Genomic DNA, 15,934 nt, shown 5'->3' on the forward strand with positions numbered 1-15,934 from the left:
TTTTACATAGACACTTAAAATTTATTAATATATAGTATAGATATAAATTGTTGTTTCCTTTTTTACTAATTACTCGAAAATATGATAACTTTTGCAAGTTGGCTACTGCAAATCGAAATTATCACTTCTGTGGAACCGAAATCTGGCTAATATTATAATTGCGAATGTTTGGATGGATAGATGGATGTTTGTTAGAAGGTATCTCCAGAACGGCTCATCGGATCTGGATGAAATTAGGCATGGATATAAAACATAGTCTGGAAGAACACAGGTTATAAATTAAATCTTTTTTTAATTCGGCTTGGATGGATTCGCGACAGCTAGCATTTATATTAATTTTCATAATTCCAAACGCTACGTTTTACGCAAAACTTCTATAATGAAAATATAATGCGGAATATATTCATCGTCCGCATTATATTTTCTGCGAAGTATAGCTCTCATTCTGCGAAGTGGCACACACTGCTGAAAGCACTCAGGTTTGCACGTCGCCCGCGCAAAATCATAAAAACATACCTATAGATAGGTACAAAAAACAAGACAAGCTGTTACTAGGCGGTCTTACTACACGGCCACGTGAAATAGAAATCGGCATGCGGGTTATTTTCAAGCAGTAATTGTACTACCTGATTTGGTCGGTTAGCAACATCGTGGTTCGGGTTATCCGCCTGCATTGAATACACAATCGAAGATTGCCATTTTAAGTAGGATTTGCGTATTCTAAATTCTCGGCTCGTGAAAAGTAAATATAGGTTCGAATGTGTTTAGTACGCGGTCCAACATTGTGAAGATAACACCTGAATATTAAATAGATTATTTTTAAAACTTTTTTTAATCTGTACAGATTGCCGTGGTGCCTTGACGTGAGATAACGACGGAATGTTAATTTTATTTGTGAAGTTCGTAAACATGCTGGTAAAAAGTAAAGATACCATTTGTTTTATTTTTAAATAACATTATAATGGATTTAGATTGCCGTCATAGATGATGGTCGAAAACGCCCAACAAACGCGGATGTCAAAACTTAAAATTCTCGCCAAGACAATTTCCACTAACTTTATTAACGCGATTGCCGCAGATAATAGAATTAGCTGCAATCATCGAGTTAAAGAAACGTTAACCTAGAGCAAAGGTTCCAGAGATTACAATCCAAGTGGCGGGTAACATTGACCAAACGTCGCGACGGCGTCGGAAGGTAAGGCCGTGCGATTGGCGGGCGCGGCGGGCTCGCCGGTTATGCAACTCCGTTCACTTTGCACGTTTAGCGAGCGCTTCACGAGATGGCGCTCGCTGGCTACGAAGTAATGAGGTTTTATGTGAATACTTTAACAATAAAATTGCTATTTGTTTGAAAATGGTCTCTGAAAGGTATGTAAACATACATGTTTCTAGGTACTTATGGATGGATCTGAATTAAGTGAGTCCATTTTTATATGATCTTATGACTCATGATTTTAATTATTCTAATTAAAAAAAAAATTTCGATTGAAAATACAACATCAATTCAAGATTTTATAGGTTATAAATTACGTGTTAACTGCATCGTTGTTTTTTTTTACTGCAATTAAAGACCTTCTACAAGCACGTGGGTGAAACCGAAATGTCATTATAAATTTTTTTTAATTCCGTTGACTCATTCAAAAATAACACGTTATAAAGAAAATTAAATTCGTTTCTTTGTTTCACTAGTTGGTGTAACAACCTGCCAAGGTTAGGACAATGTATAAACCTGCATGGTTTAACTTCATGTTGTAAAACAGAATAACCACACCAGACTTACATTCGACTATTTATTTATTATTTATTTAGAACTAGCTGTTGCCCGGGACTCCGTCCGAGCTGAATTAAATAAAACATAACAGCCTATGTGTTCTTCCAGACTATGTTCTACATCTGTGCCAGATATCATTAAGTTCCATTAAGCCGTTCCGGAGATACCTTTAAACAAACATCCATCCATCCATCTAAGCTTTTGCATTTATAATATTAGTAAATAACTAAAATCTTTGATAGCCTAGTGAATATGTCTAATACGAAAGGTAAGTCGACAAATGCGTGTATGCAAAAAAAAAAAAAAAACAATTTTATAGACGCAAATCCTAACTTCAAAACCCATACATTTTTTTAGACAATTTTTGGTGTGAAATTATAGTCAAAATCAAAATGCAAAAAACTATAAATATTAAAGGCTTTTTTTAGAAAACTTTAATTTTTTTTATCTTTGATTATACATAATACGACTTTACAATTAAACTATGTTCAGTTAGACTTCTATTTTAATTGCATACAATTCTTTGTATTTCACGAAGAATTTTTTTAAAATGTTGAAACATAATCAACACGCAACAATGTGTTTCACAGACGTTATAGTCCGGCGCCTATAGCGGAAGAGGCAGGTCTGGCGCCGAAAGATATTTACATAAAAAAACTGACCGGTCCGTCGGTCTGTCAGTTCACAGCGCGGTCGGAAGTATATCATTGTAACTAAGTGTATACGAGAGTTTTCTACTAGCAGCTGTTAGACCGTTACATCAATACATATGTATCACAACTTGTTATCTTGTTTTAGAAACATTTTGTAAAACTAACAGCGATAGATCTGTTGCATAAAAAGATCAATAAATAAGCTATAAAATTTCGATATTTCGAGTCTTTTTTGCACACTGTACTTACTGTCTATAAATGGATAGGTGATTGTTTGGAAATGAAAGCTTTTGCTTTACGTGACAGTTAATTTTACCTATATAATTAGTTCGAATCCCCGCGACCGTTACAAACCACTACCATCAATGGCGAAAACCAAATAGGCACAAAATACTACGTTTTGTAGCCAGTCCATTTATAGAGGTCAATGTGGAACATCGGTCTAAATTCGAATTACATTTTAAATTCACGTATACTTTTAACTACATCAAGCTCATAACGATTCAATAAAATATGATTAAGTATTAAGTTCAAAGTGAATCAATGGTCAAAGCCACTTTGGCAGTATATATAAAAAGTCAAACAACGTACAATATAGTTCAAAGATTTTAAAAGATATATATTACTTAAAGTAAACCGTGAAATCTGTTATCTAGGACATTCAAGACAGAACAAGAAAACATATTGGTAGAGCATGTAGTGGTAAGTCACACGAATAGTGGAAAACTATTTACGGATCGGTCCAGCCGGTCGCCGGTCGCCTCTGTCGTTAGCTATAGCATTAAGACCGCGCGTCGCAGAATAACAATGTCATATGCGGGTGCATTCAGCGTGGAAGGAGAAATGGTTTTGCTATTTGTATACTGCAGGTATTGTATACTCTTTTTTATATAAGCGGCCACTTTAATTCGCAGAAACAATCAAGCGACGGTTACCAATAGACATCAGCAATTGCAGATGCGTTATCTATCTTATAAACAACGCACAGAAAGGGGATAATTCCTATGCGTCCACTTCTACGTCAAATCCATTTCCCCTTCCCATCCTTTCCTTATAAGAAATGGGTCGCTATTTAGGCGAATTCAGGTGGCCGCTTGCTCCTTTGCCAGATTATATAAAAAAAGTTATTTTCGCGTTTGCAATTGTGATTATCACACGGCAGCCGTATCTACCGATGCGATAAGTAACACCAGTTGCCATGCTGTGCATACACTACGTGATAACGATTATACGGCTTATCAATTTATACCCCAAAACTTATAGCTTACTATCGTAACTAGAGTAACTCTAAGAGTGCTTTAGTGTGGATTTATCGTACTAAATGTACACTAAGTGCAACTTAAGGACCCTAAGGGATATTACAACATGTTTTATACTAACAGACGGAGACGCAACTCGTCACCCGTCAAGTGGATTGCGGAGGATCGTTTGGCCACGCCAAATGGAGGTCCGTGATCTCTGCCAACCCCTCTGGCTTCCGCGCAACTTGTGTGTGTGTCATATTAACAATGATATGAGAACAAAACAGTGTGTAGCTGACCTCTGCTCTAACTGATAAAATTGTTTTCGTTACGCGTCATTCGATAAAGTAAAATACCTATAATCTACAGACAAAACAAAATACAATGTATATAAGGAACAAATAATTCCGTTTTCTTTAATATCAACCTTAACACTTTTAATATAAAGATTATTTTTCAAACTTCAATAACATAAACTGCGTCTCAAGTCAACATATTAAATTTCTTCCAAGTATAAAAAATGTTATTACGACTATAACTTAATTAATTATTTCTCATTGCTAAGCACTAAGTCAAACTACATCCGTGGATTCCAAGTGTACATTCAAACTTAGATAAGCGAGAGGCCAAGGGATTTTACAGTAGTCGTATAGTAGATCCAGCAACAACAAAATTTGTTGGGTGCACGAATGAGCCGGGCCGACCGGTGAAATACCACGACCACACAGAAGACAGGCAGGAAGTGGAAGCAATTCCGCGTTTCGTCTGATGAGTGTGGTGCTGGAGGCCAAATTTTAGTGGACCTACCCACCCTTTTGTTATAAGAAAAGGATGGGAAGGGGAAGTGGTTTTGACGGTAGAGGGGACGCATAGGAAGTGGATATACCCTCTTTCTGTGTGCCCCCTCCTCTGTCGATTATAGGTAGGCAAAGCATCTGCAATTGCGCATGTCTATGGGCAGCGATGGCTTCGCTTTTTAGGCAGGCTCAGGTAACCGTTTGCTCGTTTGCCATCTTATGATATAATATATATGTATATATATTTTTCTCTCTCTAAGCCGAGTTTCTCGCTAATGGAGGCCGTTTGTTGGGAACCGGGCGATTCTCGCCTATAAAGGTTCGACTTTATTTCTGACGACTTATTTATACTTGTATAGTCACTATGTCAGCTTATAAATTTTTTCTCATATCGAAGTTATAGTATTTATTAGTTGGATTAATAAATAATGAGGAGGTTCCTATCTTTGCAGCCCTGACCGCTGATTGGTGCACTATAGTAGCACTAGTATTGATATAAATTAAGTAAATATATAGTATATGGAAAATATGAAATAGATTTTTATTTTACATCTATATATATATTGACGAAAACTGTTGTGCGTCACTTCGTCGACCTTCGCGAGTACATTTCCTTTAAATCATACTGATAAAAATTCTTATCTTTCAAGTCTAGTCTTTGACAAAACTGCTTTGTTTACATATATAACATTAATAGTTGTCATAAACCATTTTAATAGCTATCGATTACTATTGTTTACTTTGTATCTATATCAATATATATAAAAGAAAGTTGTGTTAGTTACACTATTTATAACTCAAGAACGGCTGAATCGATTTGACTGAAAATTGGTGGGCAGGTAGCTTAGAACCAGGAAACGGACGTAGGATAATTTTTATCCCGTTTTCTATTTTTTATTCCGCGCGGACGGAGTCGCGGGTAAAAGCTAGTATTTAAAAAAAATTGGAGCTTCTGTATATAATATTAAAAAAAATATTTCTTGAACGTGATAAGGTATGGTATGGTATTATATCGAAAAACCAATTTTTTAAATTTTTATCCGTCTGTCTGCCTATCCGCAAGTCCGCATTTGTTCCGGATACTCGACGAAACAGATGAGCCAATTTTGACAGGACTTAGACTACTTTTAGTATAGAAATTTTATTATAGACTATCAAAAACCCTCGAACTCAAGAGAAAAGATACAAAATATTAAAATAAAAAAAAATGCTAACAGATAAAAGTTACATGTCATGAGATATCGAGTAAGGCTCTTTGTACTAAAACCAACATTAGTTTTGTAAACCCGGCGATTTTCGTCGTTAAGCGACTTAAACAATACAATTTTATAAAGGTTCGTATACAACGCGTGTTGCCGACATTTCTGTCATCTCCAAAGACAATCGTTCGCAACCCGTTTGTCAATAATGTCGTGAGACTAGTCGTAATTTTTCAAGATGGCGGAAGAAATCTATACAGTTGACATGTGTTCTCAATTTAACGTTGTTCACGGAGCGCGCAACGCGATCCTCGAGTTGCAACAACATATTAGTTTCGACGGTTTACGTTGCCTTGTATACGATGGGCTTAAGTCTCATCATCGGGAGAGCGGTATGGAGTATACATTAATATTTTTTTCACTACAGACCAACACAAAAGACTTGCTAGCGGAAGTAAAACAGGTATCGTGAGGTTTAGAGAAGCCCTACTAAACCTTCAGATGCCACGGTTCGGTCAGGCAAAGGTGAACGCGGAGTTTAGTGGATAGTCCGGCTTAAATCACAAAGCCGTCTCTGCTGCTCCCGCTGCAGGGACAGCGAAATTCGTAACAAAAAAACCCTTCAGAGGTTACTGAAGGAACTAAATCAAATATGTTATTTACCACTGTCTAATATTATTAAAATTATACAAAGACGGCACGAGTTATCTTTTAGAATTAATACATAAGAAAGAGAACTTTCAAACGACAGCTAGTAACAATTCGTCTGATCTGTTTTTTCCACTGATTTCTACTACAATTTAAATCCACATTCCTAAATCTTGGAACCAACGACTGTCAGAATTTGGTCTATAATACTATTGTAAAAGGCAATCAATTACGTCGAAAACAATTTTTTATCACAATATGTGCAAGCTAAAGTAACACGTGATCGTTTTACAATAGAGATTATATTACTAAAAAATCCTATAAGATTTTTCCTGTCACCTAACAAGAAATTTTTATGACTTTTTTAGCGTTACAAGGGTTTGCTCACAGAAATGCTAATCTTGTTTTTTATTACCTTAATATTTTTTAGTTTACGATACATAGTAATAGCGGTCGTTTATTATAAAAGCGACAAAAACTGTTCAAAAATATTGCTATAAAAATTAGTTCGATGGATTTAATATAAAAAAAATGGATTTGAATGTATATAAAATTGAGAACTTCAAATATAAATTGCTCAAAAAGGCGCTCGAATATCTTAAGTTTTTTAGATAACATTAAATTCCTATCAAGAAAAGCTTACAGTTTTTATCTAATTATATCATAATAAATAAATTACAGTACATTTTTTAAATTAAAATTTCCATAATAAAACACATTTAGATTTTACGCGTAAATATGCATGTATTTAATTTTAAACAATAATTTTTTTATCATGAAATTCAAATAATAAAAAATAAAGTTTAAAAAATATTTTTCTTTTACCAACGTCGATCTATGAAGAATAAATTACAGTGTATTTAACTAATATTACTTTTTTATATTATGTACACATGATATAGGCTGTTTAAAGCTACCTAAAACAAAAAAAAAATTCTATGTTTTTGTCTGTCCTGGATTATCTCCGAAAAAGCTTGACGAGACTTTTAATGTAAAGTCGCTTACGTATGCTAGAGTAGCGTAGACATATTTTATTTTAAATAATATAATAAATAGTAAGAAATATTTATTATATTCTGTAAAATAAAATCATTTAATTCTGTTTACGTCGACACAAATACACTTAGTACGTTCTTTTGGGACTTTATACGCTCACTTGTTAATAAAGAAATTATATTGTCCCGGTAACAATAAACTTTCATCTTGATAAAATGTTAACGTCATCGATCCCTTTTACCTAATGAACTTAATTTGATTACAGTATGTCTTTATCCTTAGGTCTCCACCGAAACATTTGAATAGAAAATTCCCGTTAGGAAGTAATTATATAATGTTTGTTTATTACTACTCGTAACGTTTTTTCATGGGAAAAAAGATATGCGTGCTTATATCGTTGACTGATTTAACTATTACTGATGCAAAAAAAAAATTATGTACTTTAAGAATGGTCTAGATATTATCTCGTAATAGACATAATAGGGAATGTTTATTCATCAGGACAGCGCAATCTTATCTGTTGTGGGAACAGGCTCGGTCACTGCAAGTCGACGCGCTTCTCTTCTAGTAATGGACCAAGGAGGAGAAAGCGAATCTTTTATTCTATTGCACGACTGTGTGATAACTAGTTTCATCTTTTATAGATATTACCATGCACGATCACCGAGATCAAAGTCGATGTATCATCATATACGGCAAGTGTACAGGCAAAATGTTGATGAAGGATACCAATACAATGTATTGGTAGGTATGTAGTTATTGCACCAGAAAAGAATGTGTCTCCATAGATATAACCCACACTACGCAATGACCTGTTAAAATATAACCTAGAAAGAAGAAACTTGGTATGAAAGTAGTGGTACTGACCTGTTTTCTTTTGAGTGGTGCGTGCGCGTGCGCGGTGTCGCGGTCGCGCGCCGCCATGTCATCGAGCAAGGCGCCGCACTTCTCCTGCTCCGCCTCCTCGTCCGCCACCAGCAGAAAGCGTCGCCAGCGTGCCGAGTCGAAGCCCCAGTGGCAGGTGCGGTGCTCGGTGGCGTGCGAGTGGCACACGAAGCGGCGCGGCCCGTACAGCGCGCGGCACTCGGCGCACTGCACCAGGCCCAGCGCGGGCGCGCACACGCCGCGCGCACCCCCGAAGCACTCGTGGTAGACGCGAAAACCTGGCAGCTTGTGAGGGCGCGCGGCGGCCGGCGCGTGCAGCAGCGCCGCGCACAATCGCTCCGCGTCCGTCTGTGTGATGAGGCCGCACGAGGGGGCCGAGCGCGGCAGCACACCCGTCGCCTTCAGCTCGTGCAGTTGCTCGCCCGTGCAGCGCGAGCAGTAGATTTGCAGCTCGTCGCACACGCGGTTGATCTGCTCGAGGCTGAAGTCTGTCAACACCGAGGTCAGGATCTGCGGCAGGCACAGCCGCCGTTCGCCGCCCACGCTGAAGCACGAGATGGGCTCGCCCTCCAGCAGCGTCTCGCCGCGCTCGCCCACCACCGGGTCGGGGGCGAGCAGCAGGGGCGGCGCGGCGGGCGCGCGGGGCACCGGGGCCGGCGGCGGGGCACGCGCGGGCGCGGTGGGCGTCCCGGCGCGGCCTCGCCCCGGGCCCTGCAGGCTGCGCGGCGCGCTCGCCTGGTACGTCTTCAGCACGGAGCTGATATGCGGCGTCACTACATCCATGCTCGCTCGTGGCCGCTCGCGCGCATCTCCCGCGCCCTAGCGGGCGCCGGCCCGCGCGACTCGCTCCGCCCGCGGCGCGAACATGTCTGCCGCCGCGCGACGCGCGACCCGACCGTCGCGACGGCCCGGCCGCGGCGTCCCCGCCCCGTCGCCCGACCGTGCAAAAATACGCGAACCGAATCTCACATAACTGTCGCGCGATCCTTATCCGAATCAATGCGGCGCACACTTCACTTCTCGATCCGTCGAAGAAATCCGATAGGAAAACTGCCGGAGCGTCGCTTTGTAAATAGCGAGCCGTGACGAGTACTCGGCTGGTACGAAGGCGTAGAGTCCGGCGACCGGCGACTGGCGACTGGCCGCAGTCGAGGCAGCAGACGGATGGCTCGGCTACTGAGAGTCTAGCCGGCGCCCCGCACCCCGCGCCCGCACGCCCCGCGCCGCGTCACGTGACCGACCTTCCCGTCAAAATATCCAGAATGGCGGCGCGAGCTGCGCCCAAAGAATAAAACTTACCATTCGTTGTTGGGTTAAATAATAACTTTATAAAAAGTGGACATAAAATAATAATGTAAAGAAAAGAAGTTCATATTTTTTAAAGTTGATATTTACCAATTATGATATATGTTCTTTTAATAAATTTAAAAAAAGTTTTGTTGTTATTATGTAACTGTTAAATGGATCTCTTTACACTTAGCGTAAGAATTAATACGATAGAATTAAGACTACGATAGATTAAGATTAAGAATTAAGGCGTCTTAAAACTTCGTATTGAAAACTGCCATAATCTTTACCTTACGCGTTGTTAAATCAATTGTTAAGTTTTGTTAAATTTGCACAGACATCACATATAAATAAGTGAAGCAAAAACTTTGTTACCCTTTAAATAAAATTGCGAGATCAGATGAACGAGAAATTTAAAACGGTTAAAGTTAATGTGGAGACAAAGTGCATAAAGCTATTGTTAATCAAATATAAAAAATAATCTTTGACTATAAATTGTGGTCGAATTTCAACCAATGGGCGACCACTAAATTCATGAATTTACAAATTTAATCTTTAAAGAAAACGAAATGCTACGACTTGCGATTTTAGCCTCTAAGAGAAAGGCAAATTTTTGTTAAAATACATGAATGAATAAAAGTCGTATCTTTGTTTTAATCTTTGCAAACGCGACACGCGCGGGGCGTTGAGGGGTGCGGGGGGAAGTGCTGCGGGACGCGGGGAGGGGCGGCTGCGTCTAGTGAGACCGTTCGCTCGCAGCTCCATGAAAAGTGCTTTTATCACTCTTTTTGGCTTATTTAAAATTAGTACTTATCTGGTTACGATAGAGTTTAATTTGGAGTATTTAACATAATTTTGCGAACGGCGGATCACGTGTTTTACTTTATTATCAACCTTATTGTATTGTGCTAAGATTTATTTTCGTTGTGTTGTGATGTCCCAAGGCATTTTGAGTAGGCAGCTTACTTGGATATACACCACTCCAACCATCGCCGGTGTTGTGTTGTACGACTGGGACTAGGATACCTTAACTACGGCTCAGCGACGCGATCTTGGCGATTTGTTATGAATTCGTAATAGGTACCTATCATGTATCACAAAAGTCTTCGTAAACAAAAATTTAACTTAATGTCGTCACACCTGTGCTATTATCAAACAAAATTGGTGGCGTCTTTTTTTAATATTATGATTTTATTTTAATCCTCAAGTGGCAACCGAAAAAGCAGCCGCCTGAATTCGCCGAAATGGCGAAGCGACCGCTATCCATAGACATCCGCAATTGAAGATATCTACCTTTAATCGACAGAGTAGAGGATGCACAAAAATCAAATATTTTCCCTTCTTATGCGTCCCCTCCGCTGTCAAATCCACTTCCCCTTCCCATCCTTCCATAAGAAGAAAAGGGTAAGAAGGGAAAGAGGACCAAGTTTAGTCATCCGGGTCGGTCAAGCCGGCCCATTCGTACAACAGATATTGTTGGTAGCGTCTACTATTAGTAAGTCTATATCGTCTAATCTATATCATTTTTAAGAGCGAAAATAAACTTATTAAGACAATAAATTCAGAAGGAAACGCTCTTTACCATTTATCCCGTGTCTTATCGAAGCAAGCACCACTCACTATTTTTCATTAGGTCCTACCTCTGGAGTTGTACGCTTGGGCTCTTGCTCTACTTGGGAGAAGAGCGATCTCTGTTCATCCCAGCATTTCTTTTTTTTTGCTAACTTTTCGACACACAACAATCAACAATAATAACAATAAAGTTGGATTTTAAATATTAATTGTTTTTTTTTGTCCATAAATAGATAACATATATTAATTTAGTACATCCTAGTAATAAGTGATTGATTTGTTATAATTTAAAGAAATGATATGTAACAACGCCTGGAAAAGGCATGAATGTACAAATAAATAAATATTTGTCAAGATAGATAATAGATGGCGCTTTTAAAAATTTGAACGTAGTGATGGGATCAAAACGTAAGCGTTGATCTAATCCAGGTAGAGGATAGTAAAAATCGATTTTTATTTCCAATTTATCTTTTTATAACATGTATCGATGTTCAGGGATACTTGAAAACTTTTTTTATATCTCGTTCATTTTTTTAAAACATCTTACGAATTAAATATTAGGTTCTCAAATAGATTTTAACCTAATTTTGATAAAAAAAATATAAACTTCTAAATGATATGATAATTACATTATTAGAATCGATTTACTTAAGTAAAAGTATTTTTAATCTGTAGTTTCAATGAATTGATTGAAAACTGAATTTGATTTTGAATTGTCAAATGTCAAACTTTACGTTTGAGCTTAAAGACCGTACTTAAGTTTTTGTCGTTTTCGTCTAATATCTAGATTGAATTTCTCATGATTTGAGTTCAACCAATCGCTACTGGCGTAATTACGATTTATCAATCATCAAAAACTAATAATACCCAACAAAGTAAGTTCTTGGAAAGAAATCATCACTTTATGATTTATACCTACTTGGCGTAGTTTAGTTGTCTTTGCTTAATAACTTTATATTATCTTTGTCTTTTTAAACAGGTTTTTAGAGTTAATGGATCCGTGGGGCTGCAAAGTTGTAGGCGAGGCTAAAGTATCGGCATTTGAGGATAATTTCAAGCCCTCAGAAGTGTTCGAGAAACTGTCAGATTCCGCAGAATATCTCGCTATTTTAGGTATAACATTATGAATGTAGATAATATAGTTGTTTACTTTAAATTAGGGTTATCATGCTTCAAATACAATTTAAGTGTTACTTTGAATGAACGGTTTGTTCAGTGTGTACATTTTATTTTGTGAGTTTCAATGTTATACATACATTTATAGTTTGCATTATTTGTGCTGCTTATTTTAAAATTCTATTTAATTGATGTAATTAGGTATTGATCTGCATGAAATGTAAATGAAATAGTTTTAAATGAATTAAACTAACCTTCTAATAATCCTATTTCTTTCATAATTGTATACCAATTTTGTGTAATTTTAAACAGCATTGGTTTAATGAATTTTGTTTCTTTTTACAGAAAGAAAACTGAAGGCCGTCAGATCTAAGAATAAAGTAGTTGAGAACTTAGCAGCATACAGAGCTGACTGTCTCAACCGCCTGCTGCGAGAAGGCTGCAACCTCGATCCTGTCATCGGAGACACAGAAGACGAGAAACTACTTCAGGAGTAATATAATTATCTAACTAATCTTGTAAGTTATAATGGCTTCCTCAACTTGTAGCATTGATCTGTCGGGTCCCACATATTGTATTGTCTCAGGGGCCTCACAGGGTATCGGTCGAGCGATTGCTGCAGAAGTGGCAAAGCTGTTAGGGCCAAAGTCTCTTATGTTGCTATTAGCACGTAATGCAGATGAATTGGCCAAAACTGCTTCGATGTGCCAATCCGATAATGTCAAAGCCATCTATAAATCAATTGATTTGGGCAAAGCATCAACCAAAGAGATGAATGATCTTATCATTAATTCTCTTGAAGGTTATAAAGTGACAGATTTTGCAACTTGCTTAATTTTCCATAATGTAGGCTCTCTGGGTAACTTAGCTGTTGAGACCTCACGAATTGAAGATTCAAATGAACTTGCACAATATTATGATCTTAATGTATTTAAGGTTATATCTTTAAATACGCAATTTTTAAAGATTTTTGAGTCCGTTGAGGACAGGATTATTATTGTTAATATAACATCTTTGTGCGCTATCAAGCCAATGAGTGGTATGGCTTACTACTGTAGCGGTAAAGCTGCGAGGGAGATGTATTTCAAGGTACTTGCTGAAGAGAAAAAACATATTAAGGTGTTAAACTATTCACCTGGCCCAGTGGAGACATCTATGATTGACTATGTGTTGTCAGAAGCAGTGAACGATAACCTGAGGGATGTATTTACATCATTCAAGAACCAGGGAGTACTACTAAAGCCTGATATGACAGCTCGGAAATGTATGAAAGTTCTCCAAGCTGGAAAGTTCACTCCCGGAGAGCATGTTGATTATTTTGATGATGAATGAAGTAAGAGAAATTTAACACATTGAATGCTGTCCACTTTGTGAGTTTTATACAAGAAAATTGTAGTGGCATAGAATGTGTTAAAATGCTTATGAAACTTATGACAAAATTTAATCTCGATAATCATCATGACTTAGAAATTGTCTTTTAAATGTGCTAAATAACTTTAAATTTTTTATTTCTTATGCTAATTATATGTGTAACTAACATTCCTATAAAAATTACTTGAGGCTATAGGGTAATCATGTAATTTAATGCTGAAAAATAAAAAAAAAAGATCGTAACACTTCGAATTTTATAAATTGTTGCTTTCAAGCTATTGTCGAAGCCTCCCTATTTAATATGTTGTATTTAAAATATTCTATACGTTTCAAATAAGAATTTGTTTGATCATGATTACGATCTGTCAAATGTCACTAAAAAGTACAGATTCCAACAAAAAACAACTAAATTATATTTTTGACCTCCGGGATAATTAAAATAAATTATATTGAATAATTATCTGTTTTGCTGACCCTATTTTTTCGATTTGACAGCTATGACGTCACAATATGGCGCGACGTTACGCACATTGTTATTTGAAACGTAAGTCTATGAATGCAATTCATATTTTACAATAAAAACTTGCAAATCTATGGTGTTTTGTTTTTAATAACCCCCTCTTACATTTTAACATTAAACCTTCTAATATGAGTTACATTCATACATTAGTTCACATTTTATCTAAGTTTATCTTTTCAACCTTCACCTTCACCTTTATCTAATCTTTGAGTATTATTCCCATTGTATTAGAAGTTACATTATATTACATGATAAATAATTGCTGAGTCAGTAATCAAAATGAGTACAATAGTTAGATATCTTCCCGGCTTTTAACTTCACGCGACTTGCTGCGTAACACAGTTAGCGCAAGTCGCCGATGACCTTCATCCGCCTAAATATTAGAAAATAACCATACATTGACGATATAAAAATTGTAGAGTAGTTTAAAGTGTCTATTGTCACCTAGGGTCTTTCTAAGGAGACAAGGTGGTTAACAAATATAGTTATTAAAAGGCCACCTACCTAAAATTAATATTCAAAATGTTGTAAAAGTTCAGTCATAAGGATATTCTTCCAAATCAAATTGAAATACAGATTCTGTCTGAAGATAAAATCATTTTTATAACACAAGTTGAAAAACGAACGACATGTTTAATAAGATGATCATCGGCATCCATTAAGTTATTTCAACACTGGCAACTTAAGGTTACAAATACTAAATACTCTATTTAAAAACTCCATCAATTAAATCATTATATTGTCGTAGTGACGATGAGCGGAGGCAGGAAGAGCCTGTTCATGTTCTTGATGCGGCTGGCGTGGCGCTGCCGGTTCAGCATGCCGTTGCTGCTGAGCGGTACAGTGGCCCTGCTCGGACACGCCTGGATGTTCCAGATACGAGTCCATACCGTACATAGACTGCATGAAAACGAGGTAATTGATTACGTCCAGTTAAAGTCTATTAAACTTAGATTTTTTACTACACAATAAGTAAAATAGTTTTTTAATGTTATAAGATATTTTGGTAAATTTCGAATAATCAGCAATTTTTAAATTAATTGTGTTTCCCTTAAACCGAGTTTGACATTAAATTTTAAATGATATTTTGCACTATAAATTAATGAAAACCGCATCACAATCCGTTGACGTCTTTTATAAAATAGCGTACACAAACACACAGACATCACGACAGATATAATACCTATAAAACGTTTAGACTTCTGTAATGTTATAAAAACTCCCCATAATAGATTTTTTTTAATTTCTATTGTACCCAGCTGGCATATTATGACGACCTGGGAGACCAGGATGACGAGGATGGGTCTTGGGAGACAGATTCCACGGACTCGTGGGAGACAATCGTAGAGGAAGTTGCTTACGGCTGATCGTAACAAGTTAGTTATTATTTTTTCATTACATGTGGTAACGTGCCAAATATATTTCTAAGTGTACTAATTATAATCTGTATTGTTTATTAATATTATTTGGTTATGCTTACGATACGTATTCTATGATGAAAATTAGCGTTATTGGAATACGTTTTTTTTTATAAGTTGCAACATTGCGAAGTGATGGCTTATGGTGACTTATTGGGAATAGACAATATGTTATGAATTATGAAGGTAGATTTAAAACATATTTATGGACTCGTCCTTAGTAAATAACCTAAAATCAATATTAAAAACATGACGGTAGAAAAATTGTATTTGATTTTTGTATTCTTTTAATAATAATTAATCTGTGCTGATGATTTATTTGAAATGACTAAGATTTTCTGTAATTAAAGTATTTAGTAATTTATATTAATTTATATATTGTTATATAAAACTGCTTTAAAAAACAATTGTAGTAATTATACAAAGTTAAATATAAGTTATTTGGAATTATTACATAGAT

General features: G+C 36.8%; 4 protein-coding genes across 5 annotated transcripts in view; 3 read left to right on the forward strand and 1 right to left on the reverse strand.

Moving 5' to 3' along the window:
• The window catches only part of LOC106715631 (ski oncogene), a 53,316-nt gene extending 44,343 nt beyond the window's left edge, over window positions 1-8,973 (reverse strand). The window contains exon 1 of the mRNA XM_045681260.1: window positions 8,173-8,973. Coding sequence (XP_045537216.1) covers window positions 8,173-8,973 — 801 coding nt within the window. The remainder of the gene's footprint in view (window positions 1-8,172) is intronic.
• Window positions 8,974-11,770: 2,797 nt separating this feature from the next.
• On the forward strand, window positions 11,771-12,662 carry LOC123721705. Its single transcript, XM_045681125.1, has 3 exons — window positions 11,771-11,924; window positions 12,029-12,162; window positions 12,511-12,662. Exons 2-3 carry the CDS (start codon window positions 12,042-12,044, stop codon window positions 12,660-12,662), a joined length of 273 nt encoding a protein of 90 aa, XP_045537081.1. The 5' UTR covers window positions 11,771-11,924; window positions 12,029-12,041.
• A 31-nt stretch (window positions 12,663-12,693) lies between these two features.
• LOC123720916 (sepiapterin reductase) lies at window positions 12,694-13,651 on the forward strand. The gene has a single exon (XM_045681123.1). The coding sequence runs from the start codon at window positions 12,694-12,696 to the stop codon at window positions 13,495-13,497; it is 804 nt and encodes a 267-aa protein (XP_045537079.1). The 3' UTR covers window positions 13,498-13,651.
• An 86-nt stretch (window positions 13,652-13,737) lies between these two features.
• LOC106715637 lies at window positions 13,738-15,727 on the forward strand. 2 transcript variants are annotated; one of them, XM_045681124.1, is made up of 3 exons: window positions 13,738-14,080; window positions 14,805-14,971; window positions 15,316-15,727. In XM_045681124.1, exons 1-3 carry the CDS (start codon window positions 14,047-14,049, stop codon window positions 15,421-15,423), a joined length of 309 nt encoding a protein of 102 aa, XP_045537080.1. In that variant the 5' UTR covers window positions 13,738-14,046; the 3' UTR covers window positions 15,424-15,727. The 2 variants fall into 2 exon arrangements, with proteins under 2 accessions (XP_045537080.1, XP_014364457.1); XM_014508971.2 differs by lacking the exon at window positions 13,738-14,080 and adding an exon at window positions 14,671-14,743.
• Window positions 15,728-15,934: the final 207 nt, after the last annotated feature.

The sequence above is a fragment of the Papilio machaon genome, chromosome 15 (genome assembly GCF_912999745.1).
Source record: "Papilio machaon chromosome 15, ilPapMach1.1, whole genome shotgun sequence".
NCBI classification, from domain to species: domain Eukaryota; kingdom Metazoa; phylum Arthropoda; class Insecta; order Lepidoptera; family Papilionidae; genus Papilio; species Papilio machaon.